The sequence below is a fragment of the Eptesicus fuscus genome, chromosome 7 (assembly GCF_027574615.1).
Source record: "Eptesicus fuscus isolate TK198812 chromosome 7, DD_ASM_mEF_20220401, whole genome shotgun sequence".
NCBI lineage: Eukaryota > Metazoa > Chordata > Mammalia > Chiroptera > Vespertilionidae > Eptesicus > Eptesicus fuscus.
Genome location: NC_072479.1, coordinates 4,625,672 through 4,645,753, shown reverse-complemented (window position 1 = coordinate 4,645,753; position 20,082 = coordinate 4,625,672). Strand labels below are relative to the sequence as shown.

Below are 20,082 nucleotides of genomic sequence, written 5' to 3'. Positions count from 1 at the left end.
TGTCTCTGACCCTGCAGTTTCACATCCTCTGCCAACTTCAAGAAACAGTAACCGGCTAACTTACCAGCATGCAGGTAGCCTGAATGTACCTTAGGGCAAGCTTGTCTCACTGTGGTGTTATTTCACTGTAGTAATTACATGTGCCATTTGGGGAAGGGAGGCTAGAATAGCAGTCACAGGGCGGCTCCAAGAAGCAGTCTCCCACTCTAGCTCCTCCCACTTCCTCTTTATTCAGCTAATCTGTAATTCTGGCTTCACACCAGAGATAGTTACAATCCCCGTATCTTCTGTCATAGCTTTCATGCTCAAGTGATTGAAGCAAAGAGCTTAGCACACCTCCCATTAATGAAAAATCCTGCAACTGCCACAGAAGTGCTATCCAAGCTTCAAAGCTCTCGCAGGATGCTCACTTGAGCTAAGCCTTTAATGCATACAAAGGGTCACTGAGAGCGGCTACTGTCTTCTAACAAGGTATCTTATGTGAAACTGTTTAGGGGGGGGAAAAGTGAAAGCAACTGAAATAATCTTTACACAACTTCTGGAGAAGGGAGCGGGATTATACAGTGGATTTTATTCCATATTCTTCTGCAATATTTAAATCTTTTGCAATTAAAATTTATATATCAGTTCCTATAAATTTTTTTATGAAATGCTCTGTGCTCTAGACCTGCACTGACCAATATGGTAGACTCTAGCCACATGCAGGCATTTAAATTAATTAAAATTAAGTGCATTTTAAGACTCAGTTTATCCAAAATACTAAGCACATTTAAAGTACTCAACAGCCACAGGTGATAGTGCCTACCGTCTTGGACAGCAAGGGAAATGAGACAGTCCATGCATGAAGCTATCTTTTCCTTCTTCAAAAACAAACACAAACACACACTCACTCACTCACTAGAGCTGCAAGGCGGTTAGTTAGAAGGCCAGTTAACATTCATGCTGGTCATCCCAACTGACCAGCCATTGACCTTAAACATTCCTATTGCTCTTCTCATAATGTTTGAAACATGTAGTGACTTATTTCATTGTAAAAGAAGCCCTTACTGCAGCCGAAATCTAGAATGAAGAATTATTTCACAGTGGGATCCACAGTGGTGTGTTCATTCTGTGATAATCATCGAGCTGTATGCATATGATTTCTGCACTTTACTGTATTAAGACATGTCATGTTTCTTTAAAAAATAATTCTTTCTTTGCCACTTTGTTGTTTAAGAAAATACCATACCCTTACAAAATGATTCATCCATACATATAAAAGCCTTTGCCACATGGTGATCAGGCACCTGACCCTCACTCCCTCAGGGATGAGACCTCCACTTAACCTCTAAAGCAACCTTAGCATCAGACCCTCAATCTATTGGATCCTCTGACATCCTGTGTCCACCACACAGTGAAACAGAGAGAACTGGTGCAGAGGAAGAGAACTGCAAATGCCAGGCCTGGGGAACAGGAAGAGCGAGCAGGCTGAACAATGGGAGAAGGGAGAAGTGCTTCAATTGTACTTCTATAAAAGCCCAGTGCTATAGCTGCTTTTACAGAAAAGACTTTCCATCAAGGAGATCATAACAGATTCAAGGTAAACCTCCTCCCACTACTTGACTTGCTTTTTCAAAATAAGTCTAAGCACCTCTCAAATGAGTCTGCATTACAGTGGGAGCCATTAAAAGTGGGAGAAGGCAGCTTTCTCAAAATCTGCTTTCTAGATTATCAAAGGTTTCATCATTACTTAAACCCGAATGTCCAGAACAGGAGCCACCAGCAAAATGGGGCTATTAAGCACTTGGAAAGTGGCTACTAAAATAATTCATAAACAGAAACCCCATTTAAAATGAAGTTAGGCCCTAACCAGTTTGGCTCAGTAGATAGCGTGTCGGCCTGCAGACCAAAGGGTCCTGGGTTCAATTCTGGCTCCTCCCCAGCCCGGGCCCTGGTTGGGGCTCGTGCAGGAGGCAATCAATCAATGTGTTTCTCTCACATCAATGTTTCTCTCTCTTCCTTCCCTCTTCCACACTCTCCCTGAAAATCAATGGAAAAAATATCCTCAGGTGAGGATTAACCAAAGTAAATAAATAAATAAATAAATAAATAAATAAATAAAGTTACACTAATAAAAGAGAAACATGCAAATTGACCATCCCTCCGCTACGCCCACCAGCCAATCAGGAGCGAGTATGCAAATTAACCCAACAAAGATGGCAGGTTAATTTGCATGCCCAGGCACAGAGCAAAGACTGAAGACAGCGTAGAAGGAAGCCAAGCGCTGCAGAAGGGAGCGAAGCGGCGGAGAAGGGAGCGAGGCAGCAGAGAAGGGAGGGAGCGAGGCAGCGGAGGCAGGAGAGAGTGAAGCAGCGAAGATGGGAGGGAGCAAGGCAGCGGAAAAGGAAGCGAGGCGAGCTTCGCTCCCTTCTCTGCTTCGCTCAGGCCGCAAGAAGCCTTATTCTTGCAGGAATAGGCCTGAGGAAGCCCTATTCTTGCAGGAATCTTCCTGCAACGGGCCTCTAGTAAATAAATAAATAAATAATAAGTAAGTAAATAAATAAAAATAAATAAATAAAGCCTATCTAATAAAAGAGTAATATGCAAATTAACCATCACTCTGTCACAAAGATGGTGGTGCCCATAGCAACTGGGGCAGGATGCTGGTGGCATCGCCCTGGCGATGCAAGCCCAGCGTCCCGTGCCCTGGTGGTATGAAGGGAGGGAGGGGCCTCTGGGGGCAATGCAAGCCCAGCATCCTGCACCTCAGCCGCGCGGAGGGAGGGAGAGGCCTCTGGCCAGAAGTTGGGGCATGGGACATGGGCGTCGTTGCAGGCCGGGCTGAAGGATCTCCCCGCCCTCCCACATGCACAAATTTCGTGCACTGGGCCTCTAGTAAGTAAGTAAGTAAGTAAGTAAGTAAATAATTAAATAAATAAATAAAATGAAGTCAGGAGGCCAGATGGGGTGCTCTCTTGCCCTGAGATGGTAGAATCCAACAGGAAAAACTCTTTATCACAGCTCTCCGAACTTCTCCTCCCCTATAAAACAGCATTCTTCTCCTTTGTTCTGAGGATTTGCCTGAGGTTTGCCAGAAAACCACATGTCCCAAATTGCAAGTCTTTGTTATTCTTGAATAAACACATTTTGCTGGAGAAATACTTAGCTATCTGTTTAAAGTCAACACCAGTCTGAAGTGATATGCACTGTAGATATAAAATACACACTAGATTTTGAAGACAATACCAAAAAAAGTAAACTATTTCATTAATATTATTTTATATAAATTACATGTTGAAATAATACTTTGGAAATATTATGCTAATGAAATATATTATTAAAATTAATTTGACCTTTTCTTTTTACTTTTTTAAGAGAAAATTTAATTATGTATGTGGCTTGCATATGTGGCTCACATTTTTCTAAAGGGCAGTGGTCACTTAAACAATTATCTAGTGTTATCATTCAATCACTTACAATTCAATCAATAATTAATATCAGGAAGCCTAGCTCCACCCCGAACTATTCTACTATGCTAAAATCATACAGAAGTCAGTCACGTCTCCAAGGGGGCTATAGTCATCTACAAATGCAGTGGGAGGAGGGGAATATTTACCCTAGAACACTAGTTTCCAACCTTTCCATAAAAGATCTTTTTACAATACTCCAAGACACAAAGGTCCTCATGTTTGAATAGTGTTTGTCAAATAAACTAACTAATCTGCCAAGAACCAATTCTAGCATGTAATAATTACAAGAGTTCCATCAAAAGGTTGATGGGACTTCGGGGGCTCAACAAGGGCTGAGTCACATATGTAGTTTACTTGTTGGAAACGACTAAAAAGGCACTTCCCCCAAACCTGAATAGAATTGTTAGCTTCCAGACAGCTCAGGGCATTTTATTGCCTCCTGTTGGCCCAACACCTGAACAGCTGTAGGCTATTCCCCAAACTGACAATGTTTCTGTATATCCTTTGATACCTTACCCTTTGAAGTGTATATGCCCACCTTGCCTTAGGATAAATTGTGTGAATAAAAGCAGGGTCCTGAGTGAAGGAGAAGTCTTCAGTTCCCTTTAGCTGAAGCTCCTCTGACCCCCAATGCCTTTCAAAAATATCTTTCGTCCTTGGACTCTTTAATCATCTACACGCAGCCCCTTTCTCCAGAATGCTGAACCCTTTCTAAGGCTGGGACAAGAACCCCGGCATTTATGGTGCCCTAACGAGGGACACCAACATTTATGGCGACCTGACCTGGGGCTGGACTTCAACCCTGGAAACACTAATGGCAAGCTTCTGGAGAAAGAAGGATTCACCTGAGTGGAAAATATCACCAGACCTGGTGGTGGAAGATTCACTGTGCGTAAAGCCCATGTCAGCTTCGGAACCCCAGGGATCCACAAGTGCGTGAGTGATTCTTTGTGTTTAAGTCAGATTATTATGGGGGAAAATTTGGTCAAAAGGCAAAATTATAAAGAAATTGGAATATCAAAAAGTACTTTTTTAAACCAAGCTGAAAAAAGAGTACCGTGGTCATCTTTAATATGGTTTCTTGTTCAAATCATGAAAAACCTAATTTGTTTTGAGGATTGAAAATCTGTAATTTCTAAAAAACCACCAGATCCTCTGCCCCTGGAGAGGAGAGACTGGGCTGCTAGAGAAATTAAATCTGCCAGCTCTCTCCCCAGGAGATTACTCAATGTTTTGTTTAAAAATTATAGAAGAACTCGCAGGGAAATGCAAAATTTGGCAAATGTCACCTTGGGTGCTAGTAATTACTTCGGAAAGCGAAAAAGGAAAAAATTTAAGATCTGTCTTTATCTATTAAGCATGAAAAGAAATGCAGCCAGATCTGTTACTGAAATCTTCTCCCAAAGCAAGCAGGATGTGGGGGAAGGGAGACACGTGGCAAGCCAATATGGAAGCCCACTCTCCCAGTATGCTGATTTAAAGTACCCTTTTCGCCATGAAAACTTTTACAAAATTTAGAAATGCTTCTGGGATATCTGTGCACATGTAAAGAGAAAAGCTAGTTTGGGACAAAATGTGCGCACGGTCCGATTTTGGATATTAGATAGGTCTTAAACTGGACTTGACTCTTTACAAGGGCTACAGAAATGAAAAACCCAAGACTGGTTTTTTCCTAAGAAAAATGGTGGATTTGACCCAGGAGAAAATTCAGGCTAGGTTTTAGCAGCAGGATTGGCATTTCCATAATAAAGAGTGGTTTTTAAAATGCTAATGAAGCATGTTAAAAAGATAACTTTTAAGGCCTTCAAGAAAATCAGTAAATTATCTGTTACAAAAAATTTGCCAAAGAAAATGCTTTAAAATAATTATAATTAACTCTAAAATCTCAAAGAAACTGTTGAAATATAAATAATGTATTAATTATAAAGATCAAGTAGCCCAGGTAGAAACTGGCTACGCCCTTTGTTAATGGAGGAAGAGGGGTGGTCACCCTTCCCCCAGCAGACAGGTAAATCAGCTTCCCACCAAAACTTTTCATGACAAAGAATGTGGTAATTTACATTTGAAAAGACCAAACCTATTTCACCATCCAGAAAGGCAGCTTAAAATTTTTAGAAGTTTGCTTAATTATATAATAAAATTTATTAAATATCTAGATATTTTGAAATGACAAAATACTAAAATATTAATCTAAATTTGCCTCATGAAAAACCTAGAGAACAGAATTGAATCTATTTGATTATGTCTTGTGTTTTTGAAATTTATTCTTAAAGTGTTATTAAAATAGGAAATGCTAAATATTTGACTTGCCAGCTCTAGAAGTTTAACATTCAAATTAAATTAGGAGAAAATATAGTTGTGGTAATTAAGTGCCTAAAGTATAAAAAATTTTGAAAAATAATACGTTGTGTTTCTCTGAAAATAATTAGGAATTCAAAATATGTTACTTATTGATCTAATTAAATAAGAAGGATTAATTCTGTGATCCCAACTAAAATTTTTAATGCAAAAACCAGTTTAAATTTAATTGATATCTTAAGATAATTATAAAAAGTAATATAACCTTTAAATCATATGTGTATATATATTTGATGTTTTTTCCAAGTTAAAATTTCAAGGCTATCATCGAGGGATAATAATTTAAGACATTTTCACGGGCCCTGAAATGTTCTCAAGAAGTTGTTCTCTCTTCTTTAAGAAAATGTTTTTGAAATTTAACCTATCTAATATACTTGAAATTGCATGGAAAGCTTTATCAAATAAAAATTAATAACTGTATTTTACTTATAAATGTTATGAAGGTTTTAGCCTCTAAGAAGAGCAATATAAAATAAAGTAACTAAATATTTCTTAAAATCCTACAGCAGAATTTAAAATAACAAAAGCCCATAGCCGCCTGCATTTTTAATTAGGATGGAGATGGGGCAACATTTGTGCCTTGTGAATCAGACATAAATGCTTACTAAATTTGCGTTCCTTTGCTTCTAATAAAGCCACTGGAAATAGCTAGTGAGATTTCTGTTTTGTCTGTAGGGATTTTGGTTTGCTCTTCCCCTGTTTAGTGAGAATAAACAAACCATCTTTTCTGTCAAAGAACAGTTTATACAGTCACCATGAGGACTGCCTGACTAGGCAGCCACCATGATGGCCACATGGCTTGCTGCTCCCCTGGGGGTCGCCATCTTGAAACAGCAAAGGCCAACCACTTCCTTTGAATAAGCCAATGTCTTTGTAAGCAATTTGATTAAGTCTTCTAAGAAACTTACGGAGACCTCCCTTAATCCTTCTGTATATGCAAATTAGCCAAAAGGGATACTCTTTAAAAATAATATTCTAAATTTAATAAAAAGGAGAAATTTGAAAATTTTGAAATCTCTTCCACTAATATTTACAGTGTAAACTAAGATTGTTGTTAAAATATTAAATCTGACAGTAAAATAGTAGTCAACTTTATGTAAAGTTACTTGTAATATAGCTAGCTACTTGGCTGTAGGCTTGAGCTCCAAGCAGCAGCCCTGTAGGTTGCTTGGTGTAAAGAAAGACAAAGACTTTTAAGTGAAACCCTCTGTACCCTGAAAATTATTTTGGAAGGAAATAAAGAGAGGTTTTTCTTCAAACATCTGAAAAACTGTAATTAAAAGTCAATATATTTGGCCTCACAAACTAAAAGTAAATAATTTGTGTTTTTGCCTCCCTGCATATAGCTAATGTAAAGTTACTCAAAGACTAATTGCAATTAATTTCATTGTCCATAATCTAGGACAAGTGAAGTTAAAAAATAAACCTTATTTCAGATTAATTTAAATTAGCTAATTGAAATAAGTGAATATTTAAGAAAACTTAGTTGTACTGGACAAAAACTATTCCTGACATATTAATTAGAATTTTTATTGATAGTTCATCTCATAGTAAAACTGCCAAACATGCTATGAATCTGAAGCAGTCATATTTTTGTGCAAAAAATTAAAATTAAGAGTTAACAAGACTGCATTATAAAATTTCCAAAAGCCTCCTAATATTTAAATCAAAAAGGGGGGGATAGTGGGAAAATATCCTGAAAGAATAATATCTTGTAAGTAAATTACATCAAGAAAATTTTTATTTTGAAAATTATTTTTCATTTGTAATGCTAATTGCAAGACACCCAGGAAAACACACATGATGTCAAAATAAGCCAAAGGAAAATTGTTTGGGCAAAAAATAAAAAGGATCCCAATTCAAATTTATAGAAAAGATTCCTTTATTAACCTTTTGTCGAGAATATGTTTGTATATTTTCAGAAAAGCCCATGTGGATTCCTGCAACAAAGGATCCCAGAGAGGAACTGACAGGACTGCTCCATCCATGAAGAACAGAGGAGAAACAGTCCAGAAATGAAGATTGTGAAGACGCCTTGCCATGCTAGCAGTCAGCAGCTGTGTGTCGCTGCAGGTTTCCCAGGACCAAACCAGAGAGGGTCGGACTTGCATTGCCACCATTTGTCTAGCATCCAGAACTTTAAATATAAAGAACTGTTGGACATTGAAATTGGGAATTAAAGAACTGTTGTCCCAGAAAGAAACTGACTGCAGGCTGATTCCTTTAATGCCTGACAGCAATTTAAAGGGACTTGATAGAACTCTGTCCTTTCCATTGAATTTAAAAATCTTAAAACATACATTCTTGTTAAATTTAAAAAATCAAGAAGGATGAGATGCTGTGAACCAATTCCAGCATGTAATAATAATGACAAGAGTTCCGTCAAAAAGTTGATGGGACTTGGGGGGCTCAACAAGGGTGAGCCACATACGTAGTTTACTTGTTGGAAATGGCTAAAAGGCACTTCCCCCAAACCTGAATAGGATTGTTAGCTTCCAGACAGCTCAGGGCATTTTATTGTCTCCTGTTGGCCAAACACCTGAAACAGCTGTAGGCTATTCCCCAAACTGACAATGTTTCTGTATATCCTTTAATACCTTACCCTTTGAAGTGTATATTTCCACCTTGCCTTAGGATAAATTGTGTGAATAAAAGCAGGGTCCTGAGTGAAGTAGGAGTCTTCAGTTATATATATATATATATATATATATATATATATATATATATATATATATAAATCTTTATTTTTCAGATGATTATTACAGGTGTTCCTCTTCTCCCCCTCCCTCCATAGATCCCCTCCACCTGATTCCCCACCCCACCCCATACCCTTAGCCCCCCACCACTGTCTTCATCCATAGGTGTAAGATTTTTGTCCAACCTCTTCCTACACCCCTCAGACCCCCTTCCCCTGAGAATTGTCTGTTGCCTCCCTTTCTATTTCCCTGATTCTATTATATTCACCAGTCCATTCTGTTCTTCAGATTTTTTTATTCACTTGATTTTTAGATTCACTTGTTGGTAGGTATGTATTTGATGTCTTTTTGTTGTTCATAATTTTACCTTTACCTTTTATTTCTTCTTCCTCTTCTTAAAGAATACCCTTCAGCATTTCATTTAATCCTGGTTTGGTGGTGATGAACTCCTTTAGCTTTTTCTTGTCTGTGAAGCTCTAAGTCTGACCATCAATTCTGATAGCTTTGCTGGGTAGAGTAATCTTGGTTGTAGGTTCTTGCTTTTCATCACTTTGAATATTTCTTGCCACTCCTGTCTGGCCTGCATAGTTTCTGTTGAGAAATCAGCTGACAGTCGTATGGGTACTCCCTTGTAGGTAACTAACTGTTTTTCTCTTGCTGCTTTCAAGATTCTCTCTTTGTCTTTTGCCCTTGGCATTTTAATTATGATGTGTCTTGGTGTGGTCCTCTTTGGATTCCTCTTGTTTGGGGTTCTGTGCGCTTCCTGGACTTGTAAGTCTATTTCTTTCATCAGGTGGGGGAAGTTTTCTGTCATTATATCTTCAAATAGCTTTTAAGTATCTTGCGCTCTCTCTTCTTCTGGCACCCCAAAAATTCGGATGTTGGTACGCTTAAAGCCGTCCCAGAGTCTCCTTACGCTATCCTCACACTTTTGGATTCTTCTTACTTTCCGCCTCTCTGGTTGGGTGTTTTTTGCTTCCTCATGTTCCAAATCTTTGGTTTGACTCTTGGGGTACGGTGATCTACAGTTGAGTTTCTGTATATTCTTTATTTCAGACAGTGTATGCATAATTCCTGACTGGTCCTTTTCCATTTTTTTGGTATTCTCATTAAGGTCCTTGAAGGTCTCTTCAAGTTTATCAGTGGTTTTTAGAAGATTCTTGAGTAACCTTATAAATGTGGTTCTGAACACTGTGTCGTCCATTAGTTTACTTTCCTCCATCTCTTCTATTCGCGACCTGCTTCGGTGTCTCCACATTTTGGCTGCCTCCCTGTGTTGATGGAGTGGCTTTGTGTGGTCAGTGACCTATAGGGGCCAGTAGCTCAGCTTCCCCAATCTCCCTAGATGGTTGCTCTTGGTATCCCCCTTTGTGGGCTGAGTGCAAAGTCTCGGTGTTGTTAAGCCTTGATTGCTGTTGGTACACTGGGAGGATTTGACCTCCAGGCCAATTGGCTGTGAGGATTAGCTGTGTCTACGCCACGAGACAGCCTTATTCAACTAGACTTGCAAAATTGTAAAAGCCTCTGTGCTCAGCTTGGATGGGGCGGAGTTTCAGGGTGGAGCCTACAGTCTTGGCTTCCCGTCAGCCCCGCCCTATGAGGTTCCTGGGTCTCAGTGTCTCTCAGTGTCCTTCTCTACTCCCTGCAAGCACCTCTGAGAAAAAGGCACCCTGGAGTTTCACCCGCTGCCAAACAGTCTAGTCTCTCCCCCAATGAATCTGGATTCCCAGATTCTCACCCAGAATTGGGTTTCAGTGCAGTCGGAACTGGGGCTCAGCGCAGTCTGGAGCTTTTGTCTCCTTCCCACCAGGGCAATCCAGTGGCACAGTCAACAGTCCGTCCTCTGCGCGCATTCCCGTGCGCGCCTCCGGAGCTCTGCCTTTCACCGCTCCCCTGAGTTTCCGCTTTATAGCCCAGATTCCCCCAATATGAGCCTGGCTTCCCAGGGTCTCGCCCAGAACTGGGGTTCAGCGCAATCTGGAGCTTTTATCTCCTTCCCGCTAGAGAACGCCAACTAGGCACTCAGCCGCTCCGTCCTCTCCGGCTCCGTCCTACCCACATGCGCACGCGCCTGTGTCTCCGTACCTCAGGCTTTTACGGCTCCTCTGATTTTCCTTGTGGTTTTCTCTTTCCTTCTAGTTGTGGGCGTTTCAGTCAGTCAGCTTTCCTGTGGTTCTGGATGATATCCGTTTTGACTTTTAGTTGTATTTTTGAAATTGTTGTGCGAGGCTGCAGGTTAGGTGTTTACCTATGCTGCCATCTTGGTTTCTCCTTCAGTTCCCTTTAGCTGAAGCTCCTCTGACCCCCAATGCCTTTCAAAAATATCTTTCATCCTTGGACTCTTTAATCATCTACACACAGCCCCTTTCTCCAGAATGCTGAACTCTTTGTAAGGTTGGGACAAGAACTCCAGCATTTATGGTGCCCTAATGAGGGACACCAACACTAATCTTAATAACTTTGTTTATGGCAAAAAAAAAAATCAACATGACACAAATATCCAAGAGGAAATAATATTTATAATACATCTATAATAATAAAAGCATATTATGCTAATTAGACCGGACAGCTGAACAATCTTCCAGACGTCATTCCAGATGTCCTTCCGGATGAAGCCTTGGCGGCGGGAGCCGAGGCAGAGGCAATGAGGGGCAATCAGGCAGGCAGGCGAGCAGTTAGGGGTGATCAGGTAGGCAGGTGAGTGGTTAGGGGTAATCAGGCAGGCAGGTGAGTGGTTAGGGGTGATCAGGCAAGCAGGCAGAGGGATTAGGGGCAATCAGGCAGGCAGGGGAGTGGTTAAGGGTGATCAGGCAGGCAGGCGAGTGGTTAGAGGCAATCAGGCAGGCAGGTGAGCGGTTAGGGGTGATCAGGCAGGCAGGTGAGTGGTTAGGGGCGATGAGGTAAGCAGGCAGAGTGGTTAGGGGCAATGAGGCAGGCAGGCAAGTGGTTAGGGGTGATCAGGCAGGCAGGCAGGTTAGCAGTTAGGTGCATCAGGCAGGCAAGCAAAGTGGTTAGGGGCAATCAGGCAGGCAGGCAGAGGCAGTTAGCGTCAATCAGGCAGACAGGCAAGTGGTTAGGGGTGATCAGGCAGGCAGGCAAGCGGTTAGGAGCCAGCAGTCCCGGATTGCGAGAGGGATGTCCGACTGCCAGTTTAGGCCCAATCCCTAAACCAGCAGTCGGACATCCCCCTAGGGGTCCCGAATTGTTGTGAGAATGTACAGGCCGGGCTGAGGGACCAAAAATCTCCCTCTCCCCCTTTCACAAATTTCATGCATGGGGCCTCTAGTAAGTATATATAAAAAACCCAGAAGTAAAAACTGAATGTTACAAACATGAGAGGGGGAAAAGCCTGAAAAAATTATATGAATAGGCGAAAACTAACTTGAAAACAGATTCTACTGCTTTAGTCTAATAACAGCAAATAAGATATAGATCAGAATGGCAGAGGTTAAAAAGACTGACAATGCTTCAGGTTGGTGACATTGTGGGGAAATGGGTACACACAAACTATTAGAGGTATATAAACTGATGCAAAGTATCTGGAGGCAATCTAATACCCTGTATCAAAACTGTGTTTGTAGTATTTGACCTAAAAATTTTACTTCTAAAATTTATTTTAAGTTCATATGGGCACTGCACAAAGAAATTCATAGTAGAATTTATACTAGCAAAAAATTAAAAACTAACCATCTAATATTCAGAATTGGTTAGGAAATTGAGCACAGATAAAGCAAATATAACAAAATTTTAACAATTATTGAAAACAGGTGGGTGTGTGAGTATTCTTTTTTCTATACTTTCAACTTTTCTGTGTGTTTGAGAATTTTCATAATAAATATTTGGGAAGAAATTAGTTATAGTCCATATAACAGGCATTAAAGACAAAGTTGATTTATTTTTACTGCAATAGGTTTTATGGCCTGTATTGCCCACATTCCCCTATAGGGCCCACCAATAGCAGAATGCCAACTCCTGGGAACCCACAAGCAACCCTCACCCCCTACTGTCACACACACATACTCAGTTGTTGCTGATTGGACATGAAATGAACACATGACCTGAAGCAGCCAATAAACTGGCTTACTAGCACTCAGTGATATCTGTAGCCTGGCCCACATGGAGGAACTGAGCCAATCAGATTTCCTCTCCTGAAAATCGGGCCCAAAATATGGAAACTGAAAGTCAGTAACAGGAAGTAGAGTTGAAATTTTATGATGTTGGGGTTCCTGGAATGTGCAAGATAAAGAAGTGAGAGAAGGGGCAGAAAAGTGAGCATGCACAGGCAAGGGGAATGTACAAAGCTGACTAATGTAGAGAGAGGTATAAAGATTGCAGACTGCACAGGCCCAGAAGGAAGTTCACCTCCTTGGTTTCTGTTGGGCTTTCTAGTCCTCAGTACTAATTTACATCAGGCCCAAATACCATTGGCTTCCTCTCCTTAGAGCCTGTGACATCTTATTAACTTTTTCTAAAGCCCTATATACCTGGAGATCATATAATGGACCCTTACCATTCTGACTATTCTAATATGCTTTAAAGCTCCTATATTCATAAAAATTTATTGTTACACAGTCACAAAGCAGCAGGAGAGAAAAGGTGGTTCAATTCTAATTTTATCATTAATGGCATTTACTAGTAGCTTTGAATAAATCTACCCTACATACTTTTTAAAGTATCTCTCCATTCTACCGTCACCCATTTACTTGGCAAATGTTGAGGTAAAACTGTTCCCATACTCTTGATCTAAGTAGGTTATGGGTTATTTGCCAATAAGAGCTATTAAAAATTTCCTAGGAAGAACAAATTTAGTGTTTGATCTGACTCAAGTAATTAGAACATCCTATTGTTTGTTCTGTGTGTCTCCATATATACATCTGTTTGTGTGTTTAAATACAAAAATTAGCAAGAAAATATCTACAGTAGCACTCTGAAAAAAATTCATGCCTCCGAAAGTTTCATACAAAAAATGTACATATTCACCTCAAAGTAAAATTTTGGAATAGAAAAAATAATGGAGGCTAGTTCGAGGATGCATTACTTGATATAAAACTACATCCTAGAAAGCCCTTCACACTGCACCAGTTGTTTTTTTTAATGCAATCTATTATAAACACTCAAACATCTGTCTACTATGGTAAATATACAACCAGCGACGATACAGTTTCTACACTAATGGGAAGGTCTCAGAAGCAGAGTATTTTCTGGAGGAGATGGCCCCTAAGCTCATTCCTGAAGGAGAATGCCCACTGAAAAGGAGAACCAGGAATATGACAAGGTTAGTCTTCTCCCCCATACAGATTTCAATTTTAAACCAAGCTCAAGGTCTAAAGTTTGGGTAAACACATTGCCATATCGTTGACCTTAAACAAAGAGCCAGATAGTTCTCCAGCAAAAGGGTTTATGAACAACAAAGAATTGCAATTCAGGACAAGGAGTCTAATGATAAAGTTCATGCAAGTCCAAAGGAAAAAGGAGAGGAACATTCTCTTACAGAGGAAAGGGGGAGTTCAGAGGGACTGCTGGAAACAGAGTCCATTGGTGGAAACTGGGAGTTGTAGTGGCTTTTCATTGGCTGAGTGGTTGCCCTAGGACCGTGGTCGGCAAACTGCGGCTCGCGAGCCACATGCGGCTCTTTGGCCCCTTGAGTGTGGCTCTTCCACAAAATACCACGGCCTGGGCAAGTCTATTTTGAAGAAGTGGCATTAGAAGAAGTTTAAGTTTAAAAAATTTGGCTCTCAAAAGAAATTTCAATCGTTGTACTGTTGATATTTGGCTCTGTTGACTCGAGTTTGCCGACCACTGCCCTAGGAGAAGATCTTCCTTCTTCCTGTTGGAGTAGCAGAATAGAAAAACTTCCTTTTGGAGAGGGCAAGTATGCTTTTTCCTGTTTGGGGTAATTGGCATTGAGTGATAGGGCATGAGAGCTCCCCCTACAGACCTTCCTAAAGCTAATCTACATGAGGTTTCTGTTTAATAAACTTCACAGTTATTCAGTTATATACAGGAATAAGTTTCTCTGTAGATGTGTCAGGCCAGTGGTCGGCAAACTCATTCGTCAACAGAGCCAAATATCAACAGTACAACGATTGAAATTTCTTTTGAGAGCCAAATTTTTTAAACTTAAACTTCTTCTAACGCCACTTCTTCAAAATAGACTCGCCCAGGCTGTGGTATTTTGTGGAAGAGCCACACTCAAGGGGCCAAAGATCCGCATGTGGCTCGTGAGCCGCAGTTTGCCGACCACGGTGTTAAGCCAACAGAAATGAATGCCTGAGGACGCCCCCCAAATGCAAATTTGTCTTTAGGATACCCATTTCTACTTCAATTATTTTTAAAGTTGTCATTATCAGATTTTGCCTCTTTATGTTCCCACAGCCCTACACTCCTTATTTTTTTCAAAAGCACACGCTTACTCTCTCAACCCCACCATTCTGAAGGGACTTGCCTTGGGGCTCACAGAAAAGCTAAGTGGCCCTAAGGAAGAGTGGCCTTTATGAAAAGATCACTGGAGAAGAATTAGAGACTATTTCTAGCAAGTACTTTTAAGAGGGAGTCTGGTATTGATGGAAAAACAATGGCCCAACAGGTTCCTGAAATTGAAATACGTTAGTTTTCAGTCTGTTGAAATCCAAGAATGAAACTCAGGTTTTAGGAAATTTAAATGGATGTTTTTGTAATTACCTATGGGACTGGGAGAGAAAGAGAAAGAAAGGGGGAGTGAGGAAAGGGAGGGCAGAGTAAAGGATGAAGGGCAGGTAAGCAATGCTACCCTAGAAGCAGAGATGAGTGTCTGTGAGGTGCTGACAGTGTGTGAACGGACAGGAATTTCTATCCTGTGCTCTGTCCTGTGGTCATAGTTTGCCATCCCCCACTCCCGCCCCCTAATTCTGACTTCCCAAGCGCAGCTCCACTCTGCTCCAAACTGTTCTCCTTCCCCCTTGACTAGGTGCAGACAGAACACTACTCCAAGGCACAGAGGAAAACATACAACACTCCAGCCCTGGGCTTCAAGAATGCAAGGCAAGCAGAGTCCCCTTACCTGGTGCAAAGTGCACTTACATACTTTTTTTTAATTCCTTTACTAGGCAGCCACTCATACCCACGTGCCTGGCGAGGATAAGGGCACAGTTAATGCCACTGCTCTGTGAGCAAAAGCAAGCTGACCAGAGGCGTCCTGGCTCCCTCCTCTAACAGACTGTAAAACCGATGGGGGTGGGGCGAGAGGTCAGGTAGGCGAACTCCTTAGGGGCATAAAGGTGCACAAAGCCACCCCAAAAAAGGTGCCTCTAACTATCAATAGCAGGTATCAACATGTGGATAGTACAACACGTGGGTAGAGTACTATGAGAGCTTACCGGTGGTAGATACACATAAATGCCTTTTTAAATAAAAGTTCCCAAAAGATATGGGAGCACCAACCGTAACGATTTGGACGGGATTTAGGCTGTCAGACTGACAGCTTAGCAAACTGAAAAGGGCGCGTTTCCCCGAGAACCAAGCGTGCCAGTGCGTTCGGCAGCACGTGTTCCAGAACCCCCACCGCGCCCCGCGGGCATCCCACACGCCCGGCTGGGCTCGTCCCTCTCGGTCCCTTCCTGGTGGTGGCCTCGGGGCCCTACACTGCCCAATCTCGGCTTTCTCTCCCACAAACGGGAATGGCGAACAACTCCGTCTGGGCCAGACTTCCTGCTGCCCACCCGAACGCCTGGCACATTCACTGGAGCGCCGGCGGGCAGGCGGCACCACCCGGCGCGTCCGCCACTGCGTTTGCGCGGCCCGCTCCGTCAGCTTCCCCCCGCCGCTGCGTCAGCAGCTCCGCCGCGCTGCCCGCGGGCGCCGCTCACCTGCCAACGATGAGCACGGGCCCCGCCGCCGAGGTCGCCATGCCGGAGCCGGGCCGGCCTGCGGGCACCGGGCACCGAGGGCGCGAGTAGCCGACTCGGACTTCGGGCTCCTGGCAGCGCGGGGCCCCGCGCCCGACGAGCGGCGACCCGCACCCATTGGCTGCGCTCGGAATCGCGCCGCCCAGACTGGCTCCGGATTGGCTGCGGATCGGCTAGGGCGGTGCCAGGGCTGACGCGCCCCCCCCCCCCCCCGCCCCCCGCAAAGAGCGAGGCCGGGCGAGGCGAGGGACGGAGCCTTGCCTCCTCTCCCCCTTTTCTCCCCTCCTCCGTCGCCCCGGACCCCAGGGGCGTAGGGACGTGGCCAGAGCTGCCCCCGCAAAACCCACTGGAGGGAATGCCAGTGGGAGGCACTTCCCACCCCGCACCCTGAAGTCGGCGTGCCTGGCCCTTTTTGGAACCCAGGAGCAAACAGACCAGAAATAAAGGGCATCCATCACACACCACATGACATCAGTTTCTGTCTGTACAGCACACACAGTTCCGGGAAGTGCCGCCGGCATCCCTCTCAAGATGATTACTCACGTGGAAAACACATCCAACCCCAGTGGACTCCTGACGAACGGAGCTTTTCCTTCATTTGTCTTCCACAGTCGGAAACGTGGAGAGAGGATGTCAAAGGGGAGGCTAAGCTTTGAAGATCCACTTCACAAACTATCAATAAACCTTTGAAAAGGTGCTCAACTCAAGAAAAGATAAACGAAAGGTACACAACAAACGTGAGTTATTCTTCACCCGTCAAACTGGCTAAAATTACAAAGACTGATGATACTCCCATATTGGCAACCAAGGCTCTTTCCTACACAATGGAAGGCAGGCCTAAACTGCAGTAGGCTTTCTGGAGAGAAATATTACAGTATGTTGTTGGGAGAGCCTGAGTTATCCCTGCAGTTCCTGCTGAGTGTCAGATGCCAAGATTTATCCATCTAATGGTACTGAGCAGTTTCTGTAGCTATTCACACAGGCAGCTAAACGGGTCAAGGCACCCGCAGAGGGATTATGACTATTCTTGGGGTAGAAAGAGACTGGCTTTTTTTGCTGCTCACTACAGTGTTGGCTCTTTTTTTTTTTTTTAATAAGAAACTAGAGGCCCGGTGCACGAAATTCGTGCACAGGGATGTGTGTCCCTCAGCCCAGCCTGCACCCTCTCCAATCTGGGACCCCTCGAGGGATGTCCGACTGGGCCTAAACGGGCAGTCAGACATCCATCTCACAATCCAGGACTGCTGGCTCCCAACTGCTCGCCTGCCTGCCTTCCTGATTGCCCCTAACCACTTCTGCCTGCCAGCCTGATCACCCCCTAACTACTCCCCTGCCAGCCTGATCGATGCCTAACTGCTCCCCTGCCAGCCTGTTTGCCCCTAACTATCCTCCCCTGCAGGCCTGGTCACCACTAACTGCCCTCCCCTGCAGGCCTGGGCCCGCCCAACTGCCCTTCCCTGCAGGCCTGGTCACCACTAACTGCCCTCCCCTGCAGGCCTGGGCCCGCCCAACTGCCCTTCCCTGCAGGCCCAGTCACCCCAAACTTCCCTCCTCTGCCGGCCTGGTCACCCCTAACTGCCCTCCCCTGCAGGCCCGGTCGCCCCCAACTGCCCTCTCTTGCAGTTGGTCCCTCCCAACTTCCCTCCCCTGCTGGCCATCTTGTGGCAGCCATCTTGTGTCCACAAGGGGGCAGCCATCTTGTGTGTTGGAGTGATGGTCAATTTGCATATTATTCTTTTATTAGATAGGATTATCAGTGATTATCTATTTTGTTGTTGTTGTTTTAATATATTTTTATTGATTTCAGAGCAGAAGGGAGGAGAGAGTGATAGAAACATCAATGATGAGAGTGACTCATTGATAAGCTGCCTCCTGCACTCCTCACACTGGGGATTGAGCCCACAACCAGGGCATGTGCCCTGACCTGAATCGAACCGTGACCTCCTGCTTCATAGGTCAATGCTCAACTGAGCCATTTCTGGCCCAGTGGCTCTTTGCTTTAAAACATGCTGGCCCTTGGCCCATGCAAATGGCCCTCTATGTAACCCTGTGGGAACTGGAGGCTCCAAAACCAAGTGTATATACATATGCAGACACCCTGGCTATTACTATTGCTGTGAGTAATAAGGTTATTTACCTCTAACACATGAGTCTCATGTCTTCTGTCAACTTCCACAAAACTATGACCCATTAACTTGTTAGTCTGCAATAAGGTGAAAAATCTCAGACCCCCTACTATCCTCCCCCCCCCCCCGGCCCCCACAGTACTTGAAACATTAACTTTTTAAAATGTATGTACCCTTTGGCTTTCTGATTCCAGTCGTACAGAAATACTCACAAGTAGACACCAAGATAGGTTAAGCTGTTCATTTCAGCATAGTTTTTAATAGAAAAATATTGAAAACATGATGAATATCTATCAATAAGAAACAGTTTTGAGGAGTATAGTACAAAGGATTTCTGCATGTACCCAAGATGCTCTTCAAAAGATAATGTTAAGAAAAATAAAAATACCAACCACACACTGGGAGAAAATATTGGCAAAACACATATGTAGTTAAAAGCTTGTGTTCAGGACATACAGAGAAGTCTTGCAACTCAATAAAGGGAGAAACAACCGATTAAAAAGTGGGCAAAAGATTTGAAGAGACAGTTCACCAAAGAAGTTATATTAACGGTCAGTAAGCAATGAAAAGATGGTAAACATAATTAGTAATCAGAAAATGTGAATTAAAATCACAATGAGATACCACTACACACTGGGTAGGATTAATATTAAAATCACCTTATGTGGGTAAGGACGTGGAACAATTGAATTCTCATATTATTCCTGGTAAGAATGCAAAGGAAAAGAATTTGGCAGTTTCTTCTGAAGTGAAACATATACTTAACATACTGGTATGACTCAGCAACTCCACTCCTGGGTATTACACAAGGGAAATAAAAACAAGTGTCCACACAAAGATGTGTACATGAAGATTCTTAGCAGCTTTACTCATAATAGCCAAAACCCAGAAAAAACTCAAATAGGGAATAGAATAACAAGTTTTGAATATTCATACAATGGAATACTACTCAGGGATAAGAAAAAACAAACTACTGATGCCTGGGACAAGTAGGGAAAAAACACATACACAAAACCTTGATCAGCTGAGATTCTGGACTTGTAACCAGCAGTTGGAAAAGGAAGTAATAAATATTATGTTCTTCTGACCACTAACAGAAATGAAGACTGTAGCAGCCACGCATTTTTTCTTATTTTTTCTGTGTATATATGTGTGTGTTTGTCAGCTCGTTTCTTTTCCTCCCTCTTCCTTTTCCCTTATTATTTTCTGTAAGGATTGTTGATAGCACTTAAGTTTATAATTTAGTCTGTAGGTTGCAGAATACTCAGGTGAGATACAGACTGAATGAGACACAAATGTCCTGAGGTGGATGTAACTGAAAAGCACAAGTTCAGCCGCCCGCCAAAGCAAAAGCCAAAGCAGGTGCTGGTGCAAAAGGAAAGTTTTATTCGGGCGCCATGCAACCTGGGAGAATGGTTGACTCCCATCGCAAAAACCATCTCCCCTTTCTGCTCAAGCCCCCAGTTCTTCTGGGGACGGGGGAGGAGAACTTGGGTTTTTCTATCCAATTATCCTGCTAGCTTTTGCTGTGCTCAGGCTCTATCCGTTCATCGTCCCGGTTTCCCACGTG

At 42.8% G+C, this 20,082-nt stretch overlaps 1 protein-coding gene across 1 annotated transcript in view; it reads right to left on the bottom strand.

Annotated features, from left to right (window-relative positions):
- CRYL1 (crystallin lambda 1) overlaps positions 1-16,458 on the bottom strand; it is a 167,580-nt gene extending 151,122 nt beyond the window's left edge. The window contains exon 1 of the mRNA XM_008158168.3: positions 16,348-16,458. Within this exon, the coding sequence (XP_008156390.2) occupies positions 16,348-16,388 (41 nt within the window). The 5' untranslated portion in view covers positions 16,389-16,458. The remainder of the gene's footprint in view (positions 1-16,347) is intronic.
- Positions 16,459-20,082: the final 3,624 nt, after the last annotated feature.